The 26,875-nt window shown below is 48.1% G+C and overlaps 1 protein-coding gene across 1 annotated transcript in view; it reads right to left on the bottom strand.

Moving 5' to 3' along the window:
- Positions 1-21,168, bottom strand: part of myo9ab (myosin IXAb) — a 91,476-nt gene extending 70,308 nt beyond the window's left edge. Inside the window, exons 1-2 of the mRNA XM_067235155.1 lie at positions 20,957-21,168; positions 308-1,337 (exon numbers count right to left, since the gene is read on the bottom strand). Of these exons, the coding sequence (XP_067091256.1) occupies positions 308-1,210 (903 nt within the window). The 5' untranslated portion in view covers positions 1,211-1,337; positions 20,957-21,168. The remainder of the gene's footprint in view (positions 1-307; positions 1,338-20,956) is intronic.
- Positions 21,169-26,875: the final 5,707 nt, after the last annotated feature.

The raw sequence follows: 26,875 nt of genomic DNA, 5'->3' as shown, positions 1-26,875 counted from the left end.
CTTCACAGCGCAAAATAAAGGAATTAACAAAAGATGGTTACCTCTAGCACAGGCCCCGCCCCCAGTATGATCTGCTCACCTCCAGCACAGTCCCCGCCCCCAGTATGATCTGCTCACCTCCAGCACAGGCCCCGCCCCCAGTATGATCTGCTCACCTCCAGCACAGGCCCCGCCCCCAGTATGATCTGCTCACCTCCAGCACAGGCCCCGCCCCCAGTATGATCTGCTCACCTCCAGCACAGGCCCCGCCCCCAGTATGATCTGCTCACCTCCAGCACAGGCCCCGCCCCCAGTATGATCTGCTCACCTCCAGCACAGGCCCCGCCCCCAGTATGATCTGCTCCACCCCGCTGGCGAATCCCTTCTGGCTGAGTGCCGTCAGGTGATGGATCAGGAAGTTGGTGCTCTGGGTCTTGCCCGAGCCGCTCTCCCCGGAGATGACGATGCATTGGTTCCTGCGTCGCTGCAGCATGGCGTGGTACGCGACGTCCGCCACAGCGTAGATGTGCGGCTCTAGCTTGCCCAGCTGGTGGTTATCATACATCTTCACGTACTTGGGGTTGTAGATGGGCAGGAACTGGAAGGGGTTGATGACGATGAGGATGCTGCCCACATAGGTGTAGATGTTCTCCTGGCGGAAGCGGGCGCGGAGGCTGTCCAGCAGAGCTCTCTCCGTCAGCTCAGGGAGGGCACACAGGTCGGCCGGGTGCTCGCCCCCTGCAGGCTGGGGGAGGAAACCCCGCTCCACCATGCGGCGCCGCTCCTCGGTCACACGCAGCCACATCTGCAGGCTGCCACCGTAGTGGATGGAGCCATCCAGGTTCTTCTGGCGCAGCAGGAAGCGGTAGTCCTCGCCGCTGCCCAGGCCGCAGCGGTTCTCCAGGGCGTTCCGAGGCCAAAGCATCATCCTTTGGACGGGGCAGTCGCTGGGGTTGAGAATCCACTCCTCCCCCCCAAACTCCTTCACCTCCGCCAGCACGTAGCACTTGGTGCGGTCCAGACGCAGGCGCTCGATGAGGCGCTCGATGCCCTCGGCGGCGGTGGTGCTCTTGCGGGCAGCGACGGGGCAGTAGATGGTGCCCTCGGCCAAGGAGCCAGGGTACACTCGCAGGGTGAATTCCTGGTCCTCCAGGCGCCTCCGCATGCTCCCACTAGCGTGGCCGGCATTGGCGGAGTTAGCGTAGCCGCAGCCTCCATCTTGAAGGCTCATCGTGGCGCAGCAGGTCCCATCAGCAACGGATGCTGCTGTCGCCGTGGCTACCTTGGCCGCTGCTGTCACCGTGGTTACCTCGGCCGCTGCACGTCCCTCCCTGGAGGACCGGCTCAGGACATTCCAGCTGGAGGACAGGAAGGAGGGATGAGGAGGAGGGGAAAGAGAAGAGGAGCAGGTTAGAGGAGCTTCACCTCCTACAGGAGTCAGAGTGATGTCAGCACTGAAGTCACATGACTGACTAGTAGGGGAAAATAATAGGACATTTTGTTTTTGATAGTCTGAAGAACCACTATCCTATTGTTGCAACACTTCTCCGACTACAATGAGGAGATAGAGATTGTGAGTCACAGAGAGATGTATGGCCAGACAAGACACTGGGGAACAGTAGTTTCATACATTTCAAAAGCAATGGCCCCAGCTTATCTCTGGACATGTGTGTGTGTGTGATAATCCTAGTACCGTGACTGTGTGCCAAGATTAACAGCTGCCACCTTCCCCACAGAAGTAGCTTTAATGAGAACACAATGGTCTAATTCACCACTTCCCTGTTGACTCTGGACAGAATGGTCTCCAGGAGCGACCATTCACCATGGAGACCAGAGTACAGTAACACAGAGCTGCAGTTGTGAGTCTAGAGAAAAGGTTCCAATTACACAGCCACACAAAGACACAATAACTGTGCTACTGTATTTAGAGAATATCACTGACACTGGGCACAGAGATGAGCTTGGCCTATGCCAAAAGCCAATGTGTGAAAAGACCGTTTTAATGAATTATGAACGATAACAGAATCACAACACTAGAATGAGGGTTTTCATCTTGCTCATTGCCTCATTAGCTGGGAGTCCCGGAGCAAGGCATGAAGATGGTGATTGGGACATCAAGGCATGAAAATGGTGATTGGGATATCAAGGCAGGTACAATCAGCCATGACTTGTCCCGGAGCGGCTTGAATGAACCTGCAGGATGTGTAGACTGGGGAGCCACATGGTGCCACTGACACACAACACAGCCAGGCCAGGCAGACTAGCTCACACGCAGGGCCCTCGCTGGTCAGGAGCTCCTCCTGTCTGCAGACTAGCTCACATGCAGGGCCCTCGCTGGTCAGGAGCTCCTCCTGTCTGCAGACTAGCTCACACGCAGGGCCCTCGCTGGTCAGGAGCTCCTCCTGTCTGCAGACTAGCTCACATGCAGGGCCCTCGCTGGTCAGGAGCTCCTCCTGTCTGCAGACTAGCTCACACGCAGGGCCCTCGCTGGTCAGGAGCTCCTCCTGTCTGCAGACTAGCTCACACGCAGGGCCCTCGCTGGTCAGGAGCTCCTCCTGTCTGCAGACTAGCTCGCACGCAGGGCACTACTCCTGCATTCTTGCGGTCATCAAAGCCCCTGCTGGGGCTGGGGCTCTGGAGGAGGCTAGCGGTCATCAAAGCCCCTGCTTCGGCTGGGAGTTACGACTGCTGCCAACACGTCTAGTTGTCTCCTGGAGCTGGGGAGGAAGGGAGCATGCTGGGGAACAAAGATTTCTCAATGAGGATGGATGGGTGTGTGTGTGTGTGTGTGTGTGTGTGTGAGTGTGAGTGTGAGTGTGAGAGAGAGAATGTGTGTATTAAATGCACCTGGTTACAATACAGTTACACTGGACAACTGGGGCCCATCATTCATAGTTTCTTTCTTTACATAGAGTACGGTCTTGTTATTGTTCTGATACTCTTGAGGTAGCCTCTCCTGAATTGTAAAGTCATTGAGAAGGGATACAAGCCCAGACATTGGGGATAGAAAGGCCTTGAGGAGGACTGTTACAACACAAGAGTTTCAGCAGGAGGGAGGGAACAAGGGGTGGAGGGAGGGAGGGGGGAGAGAATGAAAAAGCCAGTCTTAAAAACACCTAAGTGAACCCTCCAGCTAAACTGGACTAATAGCTGAGGAAAGCTGACAGCAACAAGTCTAGCTCAGCCCCGTTTTAAACCCAGAGCCCCTTCTGGTCTGAGACACTGGCCCAGAGGAACATACCTGCTCATCCTCCTCAGGTAGGAGAAACAACATTCCTGGTTCACCAGAACAGCCCTAGTCTGGTTCACCAGAACAGCCCTAGCCTGGTACACCAGAACAGCCCTCGTCTGGTTCACCAGAACAGCCCTAGTCTGGTCCACCAGAGGCTGATGAACGGACAGGAGGTGAAGGGTCAGGTTAGGGTTACACGATCACAATGAATCATCCCCAAGCACTGCAGGACGAGCCACGAGGCATCGTTCTGCTCTGGGTTGAAGGCCTATGAGTCCAACCCTAACCCGGGGAGATCAAATCAGCAACGACAATGACCTTTAGCAACTAAAATCTCAAGGACCTATTTACAAAAGATAATGTGATCCCCTGCAGAGATCCTTTACTAGGATGAGCTCACTGTTAACTAATACCAGCCAGGCCGGGAGCAGAGCAGAGTAAGGAAGCGGAGGGGAAGGGGAGAGTGTTTGTTTTGTCTTGTTTAGTCATGGTTGAGTCCATGTAGTTGACAGTGTGTGGAGATAAGGCAGAAGATGGGCCGTGGGGGGCTGGTGTGGTGGAGGTATGAGGGGCATGGAAGGTTCCTAATGAGCCTTCCTCCCACAGCAGGCAGGTTCACTGGCAGGTCAGCGACGGGTCGCTCAGGTGAAAGTGAGCTCCCACTGCCAGAAAACACTGTTCCTTCAACAACAACAAAACAAGGAAGAACTGGTGAAGATAGCATGAAGGAAATGGACTGAAGCAGACAGGAACAGAGTTAGTACAACTGTGTCTGTACAGAAAAAACTCTTTCAGCCACCAAACTGAAACAAGTTATCCTTCAAGCTTCCGTCCTCCAACTCAGTGAAGAAAGCAAACAGTCCCTAAGTTTGTGTTCTCACTCATACAAGAGCAATAAACACCAAACCTGTGCATTCCACACACACACACACACACACACACACACACACACACACACACACACACACACACACACACACACACACACACACAGCTTGCAGACAGTTGAAATCCCCTCTTGAGTCTTTGCCAGTATACAAGCCTTGTAGTTCCTCATTTCAACTTTGAATGTATTTTCTGCCTATAGAAAGTCTATCCAAAGCCTCTGAAATGCATGAGACTAAGACGAAGTGAATGGTGAATACCAACCCCACACTCCATCCCACACCCACACAAGAAGCACACCATTTCTTCCATCACATACTCCTTCACAGCAGTCTGTGGTTAGAAACAATCAGGACACACTTCTACACATTTCCGCACATCTTCAGACTCTCTGGTACGTGCTTGTGTTTCCAACTGACAAGATTGCCATTTAGATATTCCCCTCTATCAGAAACCACTGACTGAGGTTGTAACGGCATTATTTCCTTAAAAGGTGGTGTTGGATGGTGTTTTACTGGGACACAGACCAGTAAGGATCACTGTGGATGGTGTTTTACTGGGACACGGACCAGTAAGGATCACTGTGGATGGTGTTTTACTGGGACACAGACCAGTAAGGATCACTGTGGATGGTGTTTTACTGGGACACAGACCAGTAAGGATCACTGTGGATGGTGTTTTACTGGGACACAGACCAGTAAGGATCACTGTGGATGGTGTTTTACTGGGACACGGACCAGTAAGGATCACTGTGGATGGTGTTTTACTGGGACACGGACCAGTAAGGATCACTGTGGATGGTGTTTTACTGGGACACGGACCAGTAAGGATCACTGTGGATGGTGTTTTACTGGGACACGGACCAGTAAGGATCACTGTGGATGGTGTTTTACTGGGACACGGACCAGTAAGGATCACTGTGGATGGTGTTTTACTGGGACACAGATCAGTAAGGATCACTGTGGAGGAGTTTGTGTTCCGGGAAGGTTCCAGTTGTGCAGCTGAAGATGTTTAACTTCCAGGGAATGTCAGACAGACATGTGGAAGGGGAGAATTCCTGAACCCAGAAGGCTAGCAGGATCTGCACAGACACATCTAGCAGACGGTCTACGTGGGGAGAGAGAGCCGTGTCAATCAGAACAGCAGAGCGTCTCTGCATGCGTGTCAGCATCTGTCCTCGGGGACGGATACTCACTTGAATGATTCAGACGCGCTTTGTTGGGCCAGAAAGTCCAGATTTTAAAGCAAAACCACAACGGCCAGTCGTTGTAGACGAGGACATCTCCTTTAAGCTTGACCAAGATATCCTCCTCCTCTGCTTTAACACCTCACACTCCACATGGAGTCACTGCATGGCCTGAAACACAGGTTTCCAACACAGGCCACGATTTTCTCAAAAGAAATATCTTTAAAAATCCCTGTCAGACCACCAGATCAAAATTCCATGAAGTGGACCTCAGCTGCAAGGCAGCCACAACATCCCCCTACTGTCTTCCCCAGAACTGTCCTCCCTCCTGTCTTCCCCAGAACTGTCCTTCTTCCCTCTCGGTCCAGTCAGCCCTGTGTCCAGGGAGTATGACAGGGCAGAGAGCTTTTGTGTGGGGGGTTTGGCAGCTGGACTAGAGGAAAGGGGGGAGGGGAGGACAAGGGGGAGGAGAGGGGGGAGGGGAGGAGTGGGAGGTCTGTTGTTTCCTGAAATCTGATCACAGCTCAGAGCAGAACGAGAGAGAGAGCAAGAGAGAGAGCAAGGCTGGAGTGCTTCAGAGCTAGGCAGAGAGAGAGAGAGGCTAGAGAGAGGAATCAAGACAGGGCTGATAGAAATATGGACTGTGGACATGAATGTGTCCACCCCACCCAAGCCCCAGACATAGTGCGTGTATGTGTGTGTATGTGTGTGATAGACATGGTACAGAGCTACCTCCCCCAGCAAAGCCCCTGGGCCACAGCACAGATTACATCACCCTGGCTGTGCTGCTCTCAGGTTGGCACGGGCCACACCATGGTGCATCATCTAACACACACACACACACACACTAATGGAGTAACTGCATTACAGACAGACCACTGTGGGCTGCTGTATTGATTTGAGACGACCCCTCCCTGGTCTCAGCCACGGACAGTAGATGTCTGACTCCCCACAGAGCTCTCTCTCCCCGGTTCCTCCTGCAGACCCTCAGGCTCCTCCAGACCCTCTGGTTTCACATTACAGATAAAACAGTTCAAACTCAAGAACTGGAACATATCATGTGATTAATGTTCTCCTTGACAAATTTATGTATTAGTTTCCCTGACAGTTCGGCTAAGATGGTTTAGCTGGATGTACTGTTACATTTAGTCATTTAGCAGACGATCTTATTCAGAGCGACTTACAGTAAGTACAGGGACATTCCCCCGAGGCAAGTAGGGTGAAGTGCCTTGCCCAAGGAAGTAATTCGCTCGGCCAGGAATCGAACCGGCAACCTTCTGATTAATAGCCCGACTCCCTAACCGCTCAGCCATCTGATTCCCTACAGCCCTACAACTAGATCATCTCAGAGTCACGGCCACATCACCAGAACTAGTGCACTTGGATCTCGCTAAGAGGTTTTCCAGCCTACAGTCAATCTGTCCAAGTGTATTATTTGCACAAACTGAAAACACTGCTCCCTGAAAACAAGATTTGAAGTGGATGCAGACCCAGGCAGAGCATGTTATTCAGATAGATGACAGACAGGCAGCTATGGGCCTGAGGTGCCTCCATCTCTGCTTCCTCCTGGACGCTCGGCTCCGACAGGCAGGCAGCAGGGGGGAGGCTGGCTTGATAAGAGCAGAGGAACGAGCCTGTATTGATCTGGGCTTACTGGCAGAAGACAATGTCATCCTCTGGGGGGTGGAGCATGTCCTGCAGTCTCTTGGGCTGGCATGACTGATGGAGCTGGAGTCTGAGAAGGCCCTTCAGGACACAGCCAGCTCGGAGAAAGTGTCCTTCCAGAAAAACGATGGAAACGTGATCTGAAAACAGAACTGGACAGCATGTGCAGCTGGGAGAAGGACCAAAGGCCTCTGGAAATATCTTCACTCTCTACATTCCATTTATTATTACTACGAGGAACCCAATTGTAAAGGAAAACATCATTACATTCAATGAGGTTGACTTTTCAGGGTTTTTAAACAGAATTTCGCTGGTGGTTCACACCCCTGCTCTGTCAGATGAAAGCCCTCAGGAGGCTGAGGAGACCTTGCTCCAACATGGAGATGTACGCCAACAGAAACACTAGTGTGTTTGTGGAGTCAGAATCACAGTGACCGCTACACCAGAACATAACTAACCACCTCTTCAGCTACACCAGAACATAACTAACAACCTCTTCAGCTACACCAGAACATAACTAACAACCTCTTCAGCTACACCAGAACATAACTAACCACCTCTTCAGCTACACCAGAACATAACTAACAACCTCTTCAGCTACACCATAACATAACTAACAACCTCTTCAGCTACACCAGAACATAACTAACAACCTCTTCAGCTACACCAGAACATAACTAACCATCTCTTTGGCTCTGGGTGGACTGGTGAAAACTATTTTAAAGATTTTTCCATGATCGAAGGTCAAAGAGAAAGAGGAACTAATCTGTAGTTTATTTCTTCATTTGAATTCATATGTTTGCTGTTATCTCATTAGCCCAGTTTGACAGCACCAATGGTATATTGGGTTCGTGCCGTATCTAAATGGCGCCATTTCATCCACTGGAAACAATATTACAAATATTGATCCAGTTTCCATTACTCCGATCGTATCCAGTTTGCCGGACTGCAGGCATTCGGTCCCATGAATAGATTTTTGACCGTCCAGAAATTATCAATACCTGTCACCTTATTTCATTTTCCTGTTCATTTCCATTTGGTATCGACCAGCAGCAGTTCTGTGGCTGGGTAATAGGACTGGGCAGACAGTTACTCAAGCTGTAATTAACGACTCGGCCAAGCGGTTTGGAGAGATCAAAGGAAAAGCAAATGTGGCCTTAATAACAGCCCTCTGAGTGTTGGACAGGGGGAACTTAACATGTCACGACCAGCAGGATGTGTGTGTGTTTCTGTGCACACACGTGCATACGTACAAACGAAAGGGGAGCTGACATTTTTCACACAAACACTAAACTTAGTTACATGGTAAGGGCTTTGCTGATGGAGTGATAGAACATGAAATATTAATGTATTCATTCATTCATTCCTCACCACAGCAAACACCCTCACCTCCCTAACCCAGTACCAAGACTGCTGCTTCCTCCAGCTCATGATCACTGTTACCCTGTCACAACAGGTTCACATCAACATCTGCCTTCCCTCGATCACAGAAGAATAAAAGCAGGTCAACATCTAATGCATGCGCATGTGCATGTGGGAAAACATGCAGGCAGTCTGACTCAATACCACAAAGCCACAACTGCAGTGTTTCAGATGGAGAGAACATTGCTTCTTACGTGACTGTGGCTTTGCAGTGGAGTGGCCTCAAAACAACACTTGGGGCACTCAACATCCAGACAAACATGCTAAACAGCCACCTTGTCCAGAGGGATTTACATTTACGCATTTAGCAGACCAAGAGAGAGCTTTACAAAAGAGCATAGTTCACTGATCATAACAACGAGATTACCAGTGCTGTGCGTTCAGAGAGAGAGCTGAACCTGACAGTGGACAGAGGGCTGCTGGGCTGTGTGACAGGGGGCTGCTGGGCTGTGTGACAGAGTGCTGCTGGGCTCTGTGACAGGGGGTTGCTGGGCTGGGTGACAGGGGGCTGCTGGGCTGGGTGACAGAGGGCTGCTGGGCTGTGTGACAGGGGGCTGCTGGGCTGTGTGACAGGGGGCTGCTGGGCTCTGTGACAGGGGGTTGCTGGGCTGGGTGACAGGGGGCTGCTGGGCTGTGTGACAGAGGGCTGCTGGGCTGTGTGACAGAGGGCTGCTGGGCTGGGTGACAGAGGGCTGCTGGGCTGTGTGACAGAGGGCTGCTGGGCTGTGTGACAGGGGGTTGCTGGGCTGTGTGACAGAGGGCTGCTGGGCTGTGTTCAGAGGGCTGCGTTCAGAGGGCTGCTGGGCTGTGTGACAGAGGGCTGCTGGGCTGTGTGACAGGGGGCTGCTGGGCTGTGTTCAGAGGGCTGCGTGACAGAGAGCTGCGTGTTTATCTCTGGTTCCCAGCGCTGGATCTGACCGACGCAGCTCAGAGAGAACAGGAAGTACAATCCTGCCATGTCATGGCTGCACCCCTCCCTGCCACCCAGTTTCCCTAGGAACCCCCGACTGGAGGGAGGCTGGACGAGGGAAAGGAAGGAGGTGATGCCGTCTGTGGAGGCACAGATGGAAGCTTCATCCCTGATAAGAAGTGATAGATGGAGAGGAGAGTCCAGTGCTGACTCAGCTTGCCTCAGGACTGGAGGAAGAGCAACAATGGGGTTTGAAGTAAAGCCTTCCCAGGGACAGAAAAGGGAAACACCATCTCCTGAGGTCAGCAGAGATACTGTAAAGAGGGTAACAGCAAAGATACTGTAGAGAGGGCTGAGGGCTGCTGCAGTGACCAAGGCTGATCCTCTTAGCAGAATGCTGATTCAGAGTAACACCCATCGTCCCAACACTTATGAGCTCACTGTATTTATAACAATACTGCAATGGTACACAATGTGAATCATGAGAACAGGGGCACAAAAACATGAGTACAACTAAATCTGAAAAACCTGACCAGCTGAGTCAAAATGTAAAGATACACATTGAAACGTGTTGCCCAGCAGCGACTGTTGAGGTACCAGAGGCAGGGAACAGAGGAAACCAGCAACAAGCTGAGATCACGGGGATAAAACAAGTGGAATGCAACCCAGGCTGACATCTCAGCTCCAACGGGATCCATTTACGGCCTTGTAAACACTGTGCTGGGAGGGAAACATGCAGGCCCTCTGACACGCCACACAACCCAAACAGGCTGACGACATGTCCACTCTGGTTCTGTGGGTGTTTTGGAGGGAAGTTGCTGGATGGAAATGAAGTGTTTCATTAGTAAGGTTGATATTGATAGTTATATAAGTTACAGTGTTCGAGACCTACGTTCTGGTGAGGTCAAGTTTTGATTTCCAAACTAGAACTGAGTGTTGTTCCAGAGGTTCACTAACACTAATGAGGTGCATTTTAACATTTCAGTTGGGCCCATCTAGTAGAGTCAAGAGGGAAGTCTCTGTAGTTCATTGGCAGCTGTGAACTTGTCTCCTTCAATTACTCTGATTCTTCCCTCTAACACAAACAAAAGAGAAGTGTTTTAGGAAAGCGCTCCAATGTTGCAACCACCACGTCCACATACTGCCATGATCCTTCTTTGAGGACAACGTCTCTGATAAGGGAAGAGGAAGTTATTCAAGGTTCTCTTTTCTGATCCATTCTCTTTCACTTCCACTGGTCTGGCGGAGACTCACTCTCAGACTCCTGCTCCTTTAATGTCACACTCTTGCTCCTTTCACATCAGATGCTTCATGAGGAGGTGGAGGCTTGCCAGACCCTCACATTCTCTTCTGACTTCACCTCTCGGTTCTGCCCGGCTTCAGATAACCCTGCACTGCGTCTCTGACCCTGGAGCTATTCTAAGCTCACGTGCAAATGCTGCTTCCGATGTCATAACCCATGAAACCAGAGATCTCTGTCTGATCACAGGCTTCAGCAACATCTAAACCTGTGGCCGCATTCTCCTGGCCGCACCACGGAGGGGAGGAAGCAGCAGAGGAGGAGGAAGCAAAAGAGGAAGCAGAGGAGGAGGAAGCAAAAGAGGAAGCAGAGGAGGAGGAAGCAGAGGAGGAGGAAGCAGAGGAGGAGGAAGCAGCTGAGGAAGAGGAGGAATCAGAGGAGGAGGAAGCTGCAGAGGAGGAGGAGGAGGAAGCAGAAGAGGAGGAAGCAGAATAGGAGAAGGAGGAGGAAGCAGAGGAGGAGGAAGAGGAAGCAAAGGAGGAAGCAGCAGAGGAGGAGGAGGAAGCAGAGGAGGAAGAAGCAGAGGAGGAGGAAGCAGAGGAGGAGGAGGAAGCAGAAGAGGAGGAGGAAGCAGAAGAGGAGGAGGAAGCAGAAGAGGAGGAAGAGGAGGAGTAGGAGGAAGCAGAGGAGGAGGAGGAGGAAGAGGAGGAAGCGGAGGAGGAAGCAGAATAGGAGGAAGCAGAGGAGAAGGAGGAGGAAACAGAGGAGGAGGAGGAGAAAGCAGAGGAGGAGGAAGAGGAAGAGGAAGCAGAGGAGGAGTCCTCAGAAAACAGTGGGAGAGTTGAGGAGCGTTGAGAAGCTGGAGCCTCAAACAGGTTCAAAGCCCAAAGCCATCCCCCCCGCAGGGGGGCGAAAACAAACACTTTCCTGCTTCCACAGCCTCTGGGTGTAGGCATGACTGTCCGCATGTCCTGCATTACTGGGTTTGATATGCACAATGTTGGGCTGTGTTGCTGTCTGGGCCTCACATAAACAGGCCTTTGTGGCGTTGCAGAGCCATCGGGTCCCACTGCTCAATGAGCACATTGTTCAGCTGGATTGAGTAACATTGCAGATTTGAGCATTTACTTTTCTGGTAAACCTCCTCCTCTCCCCCTCTGACTTGCTCTTTTTCTGTTTCTCAGAACAGCGGTGGGGTGATCTGGTGTTCTCTGAGAGATATGAGGGAGGTTAGCTTCCAAAAACCAAAAGAGCTGACTAGATTTCAGACAAAACGGTACGCTAAATGTGATTCACATTGAGAATAGAACGGGATTCTGAACAAAAAAAAACCTGCTTTGAGTTCAGGCTTCAACGTGGGGTCATAATGGCCAATGGTGAGATTTTTACAGATAATCTTCGTGTTGTCGTGTCGTTTAATTCCATAGGCCTGTCCTAAGTATCTCTGGTTCAGGATTGGAAGACCAGAGCGATTGGTAGAATCCAAATCAGATTCTGATCCTCCAGTTTATGTTCCTCCTGCCAGCCAGGTGATTATGATATTAAGTGAACACCTCTAGCCCTGAACACTGGCCTGCCTCTGTATCTGAGACAGCAGACACAAATACACCAACAACAAGCAGGTTAAAGCACTAACAGTCCACATATAGTTTTGTCTTAATGTTTCTTTAGTCTAGAATAGTCTTTAGAAAAAAGAATTAAACAGGGTGTTTCTGTCATCTAATCTGTCAATTAAGATGTGTGTAAAATAAAAATGGTGTTCCACTGTTACAGACTGCATCCATTGACCAGGAGTCAACAAGCCCCTGACCAGAAGACATGCTGAATGTGAGCTTCACTGGACGCTCACAGAGGGCCGTGCTAATGACACAGCTGCCCTGACATCCAGCCTCTCAGAGACTCAGCCTGAAGGAAGGAGAATGATGCAATACTGCAGGGTTGAAACACTCAGTATAAACTCTACTATTCCCTAGAATAGAACGGGAGGAACTTCCCTCACAAACATCTCTCATGAGCTGAGCTAAGCCTGGGCACAGCCATCATCTGAGGTTACCGTGGAGACGACTTCCACACAACCACCCCCTCTGCCAAATCCCATCCAGATTAGATAAACCCATCAGAGGGGGAATATAATCCTCTGGGATGATGTCAGAGCAGTTCAGTGGTTGGCGTATGGGATGGTGTCTCTCTACACCATGGATTGATAGAGGTTCATCCTGAAAACCACTTTAATATCAAGCTATATTTCATCTAGTGCTCACCACAATGTTGCATGGTAACAAAGGGCCTGGAAAAACAAAACCATAGGAAATGCAAGATACGCATTATCATATTTTTTCATGACCTCATTTGGATCCACAGTCAGCAGTAGTCCTCTCTAATTCATTGTTTATCACTGTGGGGTTTAAAAGAGCAAATCTTAGCCGAGAGCATCTGTCCTCTGAGCCAACAGCTCTCATCCAGGAAGACGGAGGATCTTGAGATGGAGAGAGACAGTAGACGACCCCACGAGGGCCTGTGTGTGTGTGTGTGTGTGGGAGAGACATAATATCAATGGCATAGATTAGGTACACTCCATTTAGCTCTGAGAAGGCAGCCATTAGTCCAGAAGCTTCTCCCGACAGCGACTGTCCTGAGGGGGCATGTTGGAGGATGGGGGGGGGGTTAAATGTCACACACATGTGCAAAGAAAATAACTGTAACTGTGCCATGCGTTGCCTATGCTGCAGATAAATAATACAGACAATATGTGAGGGATGTTCTGCTTGGACAAGTAGTCATAAACTTCATCTATAATAATACTGTGATGGAGCTGCATGTTCAGGACTGACTCCACAGCCGTGAAGGAAACATGAGGTAACCAATCCAAACCACTCACAATCCTGTTCTGAGGGTGATAATCCCTGTCTAGCCTTACAATGTTACTGAGGCAGCATGTTACACTGTTAATGAAGCAGCATGTTACACTGCTACTGAAGCAGCATGTTACACTGTTACTGAGGCAGCATGTTACACTGCTACTGAGGCAGCATGTTACACTGTTACTGAGGCAGCATGTTACACTGTTACTGAGGCAGAATGTTACACTGTTACTGAGACAGCATGTTACACTGTTACTGAGGCAGCATGTTACACTGTTACTGAGGCAGCATGTTACACTGTTACTGAAGCAGCATGTTACACTGCTACTGAAGCAGCATGTTACACTGTTAATGAAGCAGCATGTTACACTGTTACTGAGGCAGCATGTTACACTGTTACTGAGGCAGTATGTTACACTGTTACTGAAGCAGCATGTTACACTGTTACTGAAGCAGCATGTTACACTGTTACTGAGGCAGCATGTTACACTGTTACTGAGGCAGCATGTTACACTGCTACTGAAGCAGCATGTTACACTGTTACTGAGGCAGCATGATACACTGTTACTGAAGCAGCATGTTACACTGCTACTGAAGCAGCATGTTACACTGTTAATGAAGCAGCATGTTACACTGTTACTGAGGCAGCATGTTACACTGCTACTGAAGCAGCATGTTACACTGTTACTGAGGCAGCATGATACACTGTTACTGAGGCAGCATGTTACACTGTTACTGAAGCAGCATGTTACACTGTTACTGAGGCAGCATGTTACACTGCTACTGAGGCAGCATGTTACACTGTTACTGAGGCAGCATGATACACTGTTACTGAGGCAGCATGTTACACTGTTACTGAGGCAGCATGTTACACTGTTACTGAGGCAGCATGTTACACTGCTACTGAAGAAGCGCATGTTACACAAGAGAAATAGAAAGCTGTTGAGTCTAGATATTCAAACAAGTTTGGTTTGAATATCTAGTCCATATCTGGTCCAGAGTTACTGATAGGCCTGAGAACCTGAGTGAGAAACAGACAAAGACAGAGAGGGAGGGAGGGGGGAGAGACAAGGAGGGAGAGACAAAGAATGAAAGAGGGATAGAGAGGGAGACAGAGAATGAATGAGGATAGAGAGGGAGAGACAGAGACACAAAGAGGGACAGAGAGAGAACCTACTGCTTTCACGCATTTACATAGGAAGAGATACGGTCACATGACTTCAAGCAAAAACAACCACAGAAACTGAGACATGGCTGTTTTTACGTGTGGAAACACCAGTCTACAAATAATACACTGTGCCTAATAAACAGCTGCCCTATATACTGCACACAGTCTTGATATTTACATAAAGGCCCTCTGAAGCCCAGACTCGGTCTATCCACACACTCCCGAACCCACTCCACTGTAATACAGACAAACTCCCTCCCTCCCAAATCCACTCAGACCCACAGTTACACCCTGATCTCCTGGCAGGAGCTCTGCTCTTCTCGCTAGGAGACGACGCCAGCCTTTCAGGATGAGGGCTCAATAACACCAGCCTATCAGGAGGACGGCTCAAAGAGCCAGCCTATCAGGAGGAGGGCTCAAAGAGCCAGCCTATCAGGAGGAGGGTTCAAGGATATGTGTGTGTTGTGTGTGTGTGAGTGTTAGCAGGACAAGGGCTGAGGTCAGAGTCAGGGTGCGGATTACAGGGGGGTTTGGGGGGGGGGTCTGACCCCCCTAATTAAGACTTGGACCCCCCCAAAAGAGGTAAAAACAACAGGTCGGGGGGGTTGATACACGCCCTGGAGAAGAAGTTGACCCCCTGGATTGTCATTGTATAATTGGCCCTCTGGTCAGTGATGATCCAGGGCTGGTTGTCCAGGCCGGGGTGTGAAGCAGCTAAGGAGCACCTCCTAACGTCTCTGTCTCTCCCTCCTCTCTCCCTCCTCCTCACGTCTCTGTCTCTCTCTCCCTCCTCCTCACGTCTCTGTCTCTCTCTCCCTCCTCTCTCCCGTCACGGCGGCTCAGCTTGCCAACAGAGCGCGCTCGGAAAAGGAGGACAAGCTGTCCCAGGCGTACGCCATCAGTGCCGGCGTGTCCTGGTGAACAAAGTCACAGACAGCCTGCTTCTCACCCTAACATGGGCATGTTCACACTTTCCGGGGTGAACCATTTCTGGATCTTTCGGAAGTAGCTCCACGGTACATTTAGTCATTTACATTTAGTCATTTAGTCATGGTAACAGCAAGCCAATCACCTGCTTCACAGCAGAGTGGATGAGCCAATAGGGTGGCTCAGTCTAAACGAGGCGATGTGTCTTTCATCACTGCCATAGATAACCCTTAACATACTGCAAACATCTCCGCTTTTATTCTAAACAACCAGTAGGGTCTTTAAAAAATAAGGTAATTTACTAGCATTGACCAATTGAAGACCATGTTCTACAATTGGTTCTGACCAATTGTAGAACATGAAGGATTAGAACATTACATATTTAATAAGCCAGCTAATGAAGCCCAGGATCTCAATAGACTTTTACTGTATATCTTCACTTTGCATTTGATCTCCGTGCCAATTCATTCAACTCGATGTAAACACCTTCAAACTGCTAATCTGCATTAGCAAGTATTGACCTACACTGCCCTTTCATTGGCTCAGCTAATTGAATATAAACATGGCCTTTTGTGGGCTCTTGGCAACTGCCCTCTTTACAGCTAGAACAGACAGGCTGAAGTACCATGCAGCCATGTAAACAACCAACACAAAGGCTGGGATCATGTGATTTGGGGCACAGAATGCAAGGCTAAATGCTAGCCTGCTGAACAGTGACAGCCAGGACTGAAGGGCTAGTCTGAATGAAGGGGTCATGTCAGAGGAGAGGGGAGGAAAGAGGAGGTGAGGGAGATATATGTTAGCAACATATGCCCACACCCTCCCACAGGCATGAGGAACACCTTTCTAACTGGGTTCGTAGTCCTGTGTCCCAGATATAACCATCCTCATGTAGGACACCTGCAGCCAGAGGACAACACCACATTCAGCCTTTACAGAAAGACTCTGGCTTCACTTCAAATTACTTAAGCTGAATGTGAGAATGCAAAATAGAGGCAGATAGAGACACAAAGGCAGGCACTGAGAGTGAAAACAAAAATAAATGGAGAGAAATTGTAAAAAATATTGTTTATAAATAAAGGAAATATGGGCGGAAAAAGGGCGGAACTGACAAAAACAAGTAGAGCTGTAGATAGCAAGGGAAACAAGAGAGAATAGAGGGATGAACAGAGAGAGAGAGAGAGAGAGAGAGAGAGAGAGAGAAGGATGGAGACGAGAGAGAGGAGAGAGAGATGGAAAAGAGAGAGTGAGGAAAGAGAGATGGAGAAGAGAGAGAGAGGAGAGAGAGACAGAGAGAGAACAGAGAGAGAGGGAGACTCCATGCAGTCCTGGGTGTTCCAGCCTGCAGCTCCATGGTGCTCAGAGCCACACCCCGTCGCTGGCCTGCATTGTTCCAGCTTTGACACAGGCTGGGGGCCGGCCACACTGACCACTAGTGTGCGTATGCGTGAGTGCATGTGTGTGTATGTGAGTGTGTGTATCTACCATCAGCACTCTGTCTGGGTACTCTAACAGCCAGAGATTTAACTGGCCGAACAAGAACTGTAGAAGAATGAGGCGAGTTCTTATTATGAACAGTGATTCAGCTCTAAAGGAAGTGAAGCACAAAATAATGTTCCCTCTTCTAGTAGTCTGGAGAAGGTTCGCCTTCACCACAGCACACTTAAAGACCTGAAATGATAGGTTGCCTTCAAACCCCTGAATGACACAGTGCTAATTGTGACTGGGATGTTCTCAACCTTTCTGAGGAGACAGAAGCCAGTCGTTACCTCAGAAGAGCCGCGCTGCTCTAGAACTGTCAATCCAGCCAGCAGCTCCATCAATCTCCTGGCTGCAGACTGGGATAAACAATGCTGGAGTCAGCATTGCTGCTAAACTACTGACTCAAGCCCAAACAGACCACCAGCCATCAGCAGTGTGTCTAAATAGAAGCTTTGAACACAATGTAGGCGTAAACTAGGCTAGGTTGGGATTCGGCTAATCCCCTTAGTCTCTTCAAGCAAACTGAGAGGCTAGTTTAATGGAGGCTAATGCTAAATTAGCTTGAGAGCTCCTTGCATTGGAGATGAAATGAAATCAAGGATTTGGGCTGTGATTGTGCATCTCAATGGTCATTAAGCTGCTGTGACTCCTACACCCTCTCCTCCTGCCGCCATTGTTTCCCTTGAACTCTTGACAGTGCAGTCCTACCATGCCTGGAGAGATCTGACTGGTGACACTAAGCCAACGACTTAGCAACTAATCAGAATCAAAGCGAGACTCATGGAGGAGAAACACAGACAGGCGAGTGTCTGTCTGGCTGAGACTCTGAAGGATCAGGAGTGTTCCAGGGTCTTCCACAGTCTCATGCATCCCTGTGTCACACCAACAGCACTGCATCCTATCCAAGACTTACTAGCCCCCTGCTGTGTGCATGGCAAGGTTAGCTTACTGTACGAAGAGATGGCCTGCGAGATTAGCTGTTAGTTTGAATTACCCATTGGATATTTGTACTGTATTCACAGTAATGTGTCCCTGACAATAGCCCATGTCTGTAAGTCAGATGGTTAAACCCTAGAGAGAGCTCACATGATCAGTTCCTCCCCCTATTCTGCGATTCTATCCCTTCACCCCTCCCACCATGGTTGAGCACAGGGGAGCATAGTGGACTGAGTGTGGCTGTTCTGCTGCTGCCTGCCAGAGCTGAGCCCTGACCTCAACAGCTGATGCAGGAAACGTCTGACCTCACTTCCATCCTCCATGCAGAAGGTTTTTGGTGTCAAGATAATATGCAGGAATAGACGCATGTAAGAACACAGAAGCAGAAGAAGAAGGTATTTGTCAACCATCAGAAAACACCACAGATTGGTTGGTCTTCATAAAGGTAGTGAGAACTACAAGTGAGAACTACAAATGGATTGAGAGCTGATGAGATGAAAAGGGTGTTCACGGCTGGCCTGGCTTTGAACGTACAAAAGAAACAAACAAGCTCACTTCTAAGAATGAGGCCATGTTGGAATCAGAAGGATTTCTGAAATCACACAATCTGTGCCACTGACACATCTATGCCTTTGAAGAAGGTTCCAGCAAACAAAATATGAATCTAATATTCTTGGACAGCCTTGCAAGGAAAACATTTGAGATCTTCTTTATACTTCTTTTAACATTTATTTTGACAGCATTTAGGTCAGAAAAATGAATAATTTATAAAAGAACAGCTTTTCTGATCTCAGACAGAAATAATTACATTTTCACATACATTTTAAAATGTTCACTTACAAACGTCACACCAAATATTATAGTTCCAGGAACCTCGACAGGGTTATCAACCAGAGCTACAGGGTTATCTACCAGAGCTATCTACCAGAGCTACAGGATCATCTACCAGAGATACAGGGTTATATACTGGAGCTACAGGATCATCTACCAGAGATACAGGGTTATCTACTGGAGCTACAGGGTAATATACCAGAGATACAGGGTTATCTACTGGAGCTACAGGGTAATCTACCAGAGATACAGGGTTATATACTGGAGCTACAGGGTAATATACCAGAGATATAGGGTTATTTACTGGAGCTACAGGGTTACTGTATGGATATAATCCTTTGATGACTCATCCTGGTCTTGTTTTATATAAACAAATTTATATATAAAGCCTTGACTGCTGCAATGGAAGCAACTGACCCAACTGTATCAAGATAATCATGAAACAGCAACTGGACAGTACTTACATGCACATGTATATTAGTCACAATGCACTGGACTATATATAACCTATGCTTGTTGGGCAATGGACTACACACTAGGTGATCAGCTTATAACCGTTGGATGGTATGGGTCTGGTGATTGGGGTTGATAATGAAGGCACTAATGAATGCATCGTCCATAAAGAATGAGTGAGTCAGTGCATTCAGCACTGATTCAGTGAGTCAGTGCATTCAGCACTGACTCAGCACATCACTGCGATCACCATACTACTAAGGAGGTGAGTCACTTTAATCTGCCTTTGTACTCACAGTTTTAAAAGTGATTCTTGAGACATCTGTTCACGCCTTTTATGTCCTGTCTGCATGCAGCACGACCTGTCAAGCTAATGTTTCCATTTCTTCCTCAAAGGCATTTGTTGCTTACATAACAACCTGAATGAAATGTTAATGATGGCAAGCTCAACATCTCAACAGGGAATTCCATGACTAGCAATGGAGCGGCAAGGCTTATGAAACACACACACGTGCACACGTGCACACACAGACACATATACTGTATATACACTTACACAATTTGCCTTAAAAGCAACTTTTGTTGTAAATAGATATCCTCATGTTAACATTGGGAAATTGCTCCATGCCAAAACCCCTCTAGCCTTTGATGTACAGAATGACATCACTATGGCCTTCGAGTGTGATGGTATGTACCGCATGTACTGCATGCCATAATCTATTTGAATTTTAACCGCAGAAACAGTATGCGGACCAACTTCCTTCGGGACAATAACATGTATGTATCTTATCTTCGTGGGGATTGCCCAAGGCTGATAGTGACTCGTGATATGCGCCGGTAGCTTTGAATGCTGTTGCTCAATGTGGGCCGTTTAGAGTTGGGCCACAGGGTGATTCTCCCGCTGGAAGGCAAGTCCGGGCCCACAACCTCCACCACTGCTCTGACCAGTCACCTGGTCCTCCAGACACCGACCCTGCTTCTAGCTCTTACAGACAGACCGCTCAGCTAACAGACCTAGCTCGGTAAACAACTAATGGCATGGCAAAACGCTTCCGTCTCGTCTCTACAACTCAGGAAGCGTCATTTCGTCCTTTCTCCTCAACGATCTAAACGCGGGATGCATCATAACCAGGGTCTTTTTGCTCTGGAGAATAATACGTCATTTGTTATTGCATTTACTGAGCTCTTAAACTGTGGTAAACAATGAAACGAAACGCAGTTGCTCGCCCTGAACAATAATGCTTGTAAAAATAAAACCACAATTAATTGTTATGGACTGTTGCACCCCCCCAGCCCCCCTGCAACGTGGAATGCCACTGGTCTGGATACAAAATAACTAAACAGAATGCGTCATATTCATTGTTACTTATGCGTTGCAAACGTGACACACTTGCAGTCTTCCTACTGCCTCATTATGAAACAAGGGTTAGCTCTAATGACAGCCGTGCTACACGTAGTGTTCAAGAGCATCATCAATGACATTATCAAAGAAGGCACGGTCGTTGATGAGCCGACTGCAACGGCCACACAAAGCCAGCACAAGACATACCGTGTGTCAGTCACACTGCTACAGCCACTCAACACGATTAATCTCGACACAAAACAACGCATCGTGTCCGTTCAATGTAAGGTTCATGTCTGTTGAACGACACAGTATGCAAGAGGGAACTGGAAGGCTATCCAATCTTCATTCAATATGCGAACGTTAATCACATTTTCAGATAAGCCTGTAGTATAGACTAATGTAGATGTTAAGACATTTTTATCAGATTGGTTTACCTCTACTGTTGCTTGAATCCACTCGTTTCCACGCTCCCGCTATACCGTTTTATATTAAGCAAGGCGCGCTCCGTCTGCTCACCAATACTATGCTCAAAAACTCAGACTAATTCCCTTCAACGATGTGTCCATAGTGTCCTGGTCTGTCAAGCTTCCTCTTAACAGATTAAAACGTACGTTTTTTGTTTGACGAATAATGCTAAATACTTCTCAAAAATATAGTGTTTCAGACTCCCGTGTCACATCTCCTTCTACTGATCTTTTTCTCTGATAATCGCTGCTGTCTGAGAACGCGCATTGCGCGCTCCACTTGTACCGCTGACGGGTGGGAGGGAGCTGGAGAGGAAGGGGCGTAACTAGAGAGGACTTTCCACAGAAATGATCAATTATTCCTGTAGGAGAGTAAGCCAAATCCCATCACTTCAGCAATTTGATGTGAATATATAATCAATGATGTGTATATATAATAATTGATGTGTATATATAATAATTGATGTGTATAGGCCTATAAAATGTTTGAAGTGTTGGCCTACTAAATCTATGAGAATAGCCCTACACATTTCCAAAGAGCTTTCACCCAGAGATGATAAGGTTGTTGTTAATTGTAAAGAGCAACTCTTCCCACTCCACTGTATAATAGGTGTTTACGTTCAAAACCACACAATAAATAAATGGAGGTTTTGGTGTAGACACTCCACATTTCCAAAACGACGTACCACATCCTCTGCATTCACCCTGGGATCTGTGTCGGTGACCCCTTCATCCTCTGCCAGGAACCTTGGGGTTACCATGGATGACGAGCTCTCCCTCACAGCCCACATTGCTGCGGTCTCCCGGTTGTGTAGATTCACCCTCTACAACATCCGGAAGATCAGGAGATACCTGTCTGAGCACTCCACCTAGCTGCTAGTCCAAGCACTTGTCCTCTCCAAGTTGGACTACTGCCACTCGCTGCTCGCCAGTCTCCCAGCATGCGCAACCCGCCCTCTCCAGACGATTCAGAACGCAGCGGCCCGCCTGGTCTACAATCTACCCAGACGCTCCCACGTTACCCCACTCCTCATCTCCCTCCACTGGCTACCCATCACGGCCCTTATCAGATTCAAGACTCTGGTACTGACCTTCCGAGCGGTGAACGGGACTGCACCCGACTACATCAAGTCTCTCCTCCAGCCTTACACCCCCACCTGCCACCTACGGTCTTCTTCAGACAACCGCCTGGTGGTCCCACCGCTCAAGAGCGCCCGGTCCCAACACAAGCTCTTCTCCTGTCTGGCCCCCCAGTGGTGGAATCAACTCCCCACCTCCATCAGAGACACTGACTGTCTCCCCACCTTCAAGAAAAGGCTCAAGACGCACTTGTTCCGGGAGTACAACGGTACTTAGGAATGGTTTGCTGGACCCCATGTTAGTTTCCTCAAGGATCACAATGACTCTTGCTTAGAGTCTTGCTGCTCTTGTTGGTCAGTGGTAACTGATTTAAATTGTTGAAATATTTTTATTGTTGCTTGCTTTTCTACAGGTACACTTACACTTATAGCGATTCATGTTGTTTAATTGTAACTTGTTTAACTACATGCTCTTGTGGTTCTTCCCTTTGGCACTTATTTTGGTTGTTCACAATATGTGCTTCATGTTTTGGCTACCCGCAATGTTTTTGGTAATCTTGTTGTTATTATCAGTGACCTATGCACTTTGTAAAGCTCTCTCTTGGAAGTCGCTTTGGATAAAAGCATCTGCTAAATGAATAAATGTAAATATACCATAACACCACCCTGCTCAAGTAGAACATGTCAACTGCAAGACAACTAGATGTTCAAGGCACAACGTTCTATTTGTGTTGTTCTACATTTTTATTTTGAACTACATATTCCATCTATAGTTCTATTTCTAACTACATCTTTAATATCTATAGATCTATAGTTCTATTTCTAACACCATATCTCTTTTGTTTATTAATTCTCTTTATAACTACACCTCTATAGTCCTTTAATTCAAAAGTTTTATTTCCAACTATATATTCAATCTCTATAGTTGTGTAGTTCTATTTCTGACTACACGTCTCTATAGTTCTATGTCTGTGGGAGGAGGGTGTCTTCAGGAGAACAGCCTGGGGGAGGAGGGTGTCTTCAGGAGAACAGCCTGGGGGAGGAGAGTGTCTTCAGGAGAACAGCCTGGGGGAGGAGGGTGTCTTCAGGAGAACAGCCTGGGGGAGGAGGGTGTCTTCAGGAGAACAGCCTGGGGGAGGAGGGTGTCTTCAGGAGAACAGCCTGGGGGAAGAGGGTGTCTTCAGGAGAACAGCCTGGGGGAGGAGGGTGTCTTCAGGAGAACAGCCTGGGGGAGGAGGGTGTCTTCAGGAGAAAAGCCTGGGGGAGGAGGGTGTCTTCAGGAGAACAGCCTGGGGAGGAGGGTGTCTTCAGGAGAACAGCCTGGGGGAGGAGGGTGTCTTCAGGAGAACAGCCTGGGGGAGGAGGGTGTCTTCAGGAGAACAGCCTGGGGGAAGAGGGTGTCTTCAGGAGAACAGCCTGGGGGAGGAGAGTGTCTTCAGGAGAACAGCCTGGGGAGGAGGGTGTGCTCATCTCCACACGTCAGTGTGTTCTTTCCCATCAGGATGATGTGCGCAGATCTGCTAACTACATCCTCTTCAGCCAGCCTGCTGTCGCTCCAGGCTCTGACTGGATCAATAAGTCAAGTTACCATATATATGCTGGTCAGCATCCTTTCACATGCCTGTATGTTTCAATGAACATGAACAGGTTTCAGTAGAATTACTGTGAGTTGGTGTTGAGCTCATCATGATGGTTAGGAGTAAGACTGAGAGCTGTGGAGTTTTCTACATGTCGTTTCCCAGGTGTACAGAGACGTGACTGCTATAAAGTGTGTTGGCAAGCACAGTGTTGCACAACTCCTCTCACCACACATACACTCATGGTCCCATGATGCACTGTACACATCTTCTGCTGAATGGTGTCACTGTTGAAGATATGTCATTGGTTTTCCCGCTGGCCACAAGGCATGTCACTGAAGTTGGAAAGGGTGTTGTTGCAGTATTGGAATGAGTGCTCCAGAGCACTAACCCTAACCCTCTTGTGTTCACATGCATCTGTCTATTCATACTGCTGGAATGCATTTTTGCCGCCAGTACTGCCGCTATGTTTCATTCCATGTTTTGTGTTTCTATTGTCCTATGCATTTACTGTCCTGTGTATGGATGGTTTTGCTCTGTTTTCATTGTTTTCACTCTCTTACATGAACACATCACTGTTATTATCAGACTGTTGTTTGAGGAAAGAGCAAGAAAATATCTCTTCCTCAGACCCGAAAATGTCACACCTGTTCTTCAGTGGATCGATTTCCAGTGCTGAAATAAAGTTTCCATCCTGACATTTTTGAAAGGAAATCCTTCCTTCAGCTCAGACAGTTCAACTACAATACCTACCACTTGATCACTAGCCTACCACATGATTACCTGGACATAAGAATACTTTAGAAGAGACAAAAGGAGAGGAGGGGAAGAGTGGACATTTTGGAAACAAGGAGGTGTTTCAAAACCTCTTCCTGTAAGAGCATGTTACACTCTGTCACTGGTACAAGACATTGTGTCACAACCTCGTGACAGTCTAGCCTAAACTAGTGTTGTAAATAACTGGAGACATTTCCTTCATCATTACTTAGATCATTAGGCTGTGGTAACACCTTGCTACCTGACCAATGTTGGAAGTACCTGAGAAAAGAATCACTGTCAAATGACGTTTTTGGTTTCACTTTGAGAGTGTTACTCAGCCTGTGTGGTGCTGGTTCTTCTCACTGTCTGGCTCTTTACTGACCTCTCCTCACGTCTCCTCAGGTCTCCTCACGTCTCCTCAGGTCTCCTCACGTCTCCTCACGTCTCCTCACGTCTCCTCACGTCTCCTCACGTCTCCTGACTTCTCCTCAGGTCTCCTCAGGTCTCCTCACGTCTCCTCACGTCTCCTCAGGTCTCCTCAGGTCTCCTCAGGTCTCCTCACGTCTCCTCACGTCTCCTCACGTCTCCTCACGTCTCCTCACGTCTCCTCAGGTCTCCTCAGGTCTCCTCACGTCTCCTGACGTCTCCTCACGTCTCCTGACGTCTCCTCACGTCTCCTGACGTCTCCTCAGGTCTCCTCACGTCTCCTCAAGTCTCCTGACGTCTCCTCACGTCTCCTCACGTCTCCTCACGTCTCCTCACGTCTCCTCAGGTCTCCTCACGCCTCTACACAGGGCCCTGCTCACCGGCAGCCAAATAGCTGTTACAAAATAAGCTCACTTCACAGATGCCAAACAATTAAGAGGCCAAAGAAAATTGGACACTCAACATTATTCATTCAACTGTACGCCTTGTGGCACAATCAAGACTGTTAAAAAGAATTACAGCAGGAAAGTACTGGGATTGAGAAAATTAATATTTACAGTTTTTCTCAATTGCTAAAACACTAAAACCCATTGGCTGAACAAAGTTCTCAGTTGCCTGAACTCATGTAGCTAATTGTGCCTGTCTGTCTCTAAACCATTTCACATGGTAAAACACAATTTGCAGATCTCAACTTTCAACTTCAACTTTCAACTTTCAACTTTATTTATCCTTCAAAAGGAAATTAGTGTGCAGCAGGGGTCAGAAACACATACACAAACACAGAACTGAACTGCGCCAAATGCCAACAACATTACACAACACAGAACACACAATAGAGACACACCTTCCCCCAAACCCCATGACAGGGTCCAATTGGGACAGTAATGGCCATTGGCAGGAAATAAATACAAATAAAAATTATTGATGTCAGCCAAGTGAATTCAGGTTCCTAATAGCCACAGGAATGAAGGAATCACTGGCACGACCAGTTCTGAACCTAGGTAGCCTAAAGCGGTGACCAGAATGGAGCAAATTACAGTAAACTCTCCGAAAAGTGGGTGATCAGGGCAGTTTAAAATATGTTTAGCCTTAGCCATGGCCCTGATCACCCACTTTTCACACTTAGACTGTTCAGCAAAACTCTAAACACATTCTCATTTTTAAAACACATGGCAACGATCAAATAGAAATAGAGAAAACATGTCATTGACTAAACACAACCATTCAAAATTGATTTCACTTGTTTCAAATGATGTGGCACAACCAATATAAGTCAGTTCAGAGAGCAAACAGGTTGTTGAAGGTGGGAAAATATTGCTTGTGATGTCGACAAAGTGCTCTGGCCTAACCCAGCCCAAAGACAAGAAGAAGCACATTGATCACATGTTTACTCCTTTGATTTTTGTCCCTGTCAGTATTGTATACATTTGTTCTTAAAAAAGTTCCTCATAAAAGTCTACGTGTGATTCGGGACGTGTTCCTAAACAGCATAGGTAAACGCCCTGTTAATTCCAATAAAGGGCATGAGATGGCAGGGGCGTTTGCATACTCTCACTAACTAATTCTGAAGTGGAGGTACAGCTGCAAAAGTTAGTGACAAACGCAACATCATATTTAGTTAGTAGCGTCAGCGGTGGATACATAGCGGTAAATAAAACCGATGCATGGAATGGTTAGGGTTAGGGTTATTGAATGCAATTACCCATGCAGTGAATGCTGTGTCCGGAGAAGGGCGCAGAACTGATGAAGTGAAAAAAAAAAATGGTTTGATCTGAAATCAGAGGCAAAAAAACCTTTCAAAACATAGAAGACAGATGCTGGCCACTGGAGGGGGGAAGGCTGGCCCAGAGCTATCTGAGCTGGACCAGCACATGGGGTCCTTAATTGGACAGACAGCCCTCTTGATCCCTCTTGGGTGTGCCATCGTCCGAGGATTTAGATACAGACCTGGGCCCCGTGTCGGTGGGTTCATCTCCTAGAACATCTCCTCTCTCAGAATTGGAAGGTAAGCGGTTGTTTGTTTTTTTTCTCCATATTTGATAGTTGAA

Source organism: Osmerus mordax, chromosome 4 (genome assembly GCF_038355195.1).
Source record: "Osmerus mordax isolate fOsmMor3 chromosome 4, fOsmMor3.pri, whole genome shotgun sequence".
NCBI classification, from domain to species: domain Eukaryota; kingdom Metazoa; phylum Chordata; class Actinopteri; order Osmeriformes; family Osmeridae; genus Osmerus; species Osmerus mordax.
Note: the sequence above shows the minus strand (reverse complement) of the source record. Positions and strands in the feature narration are given on the sequence as shown.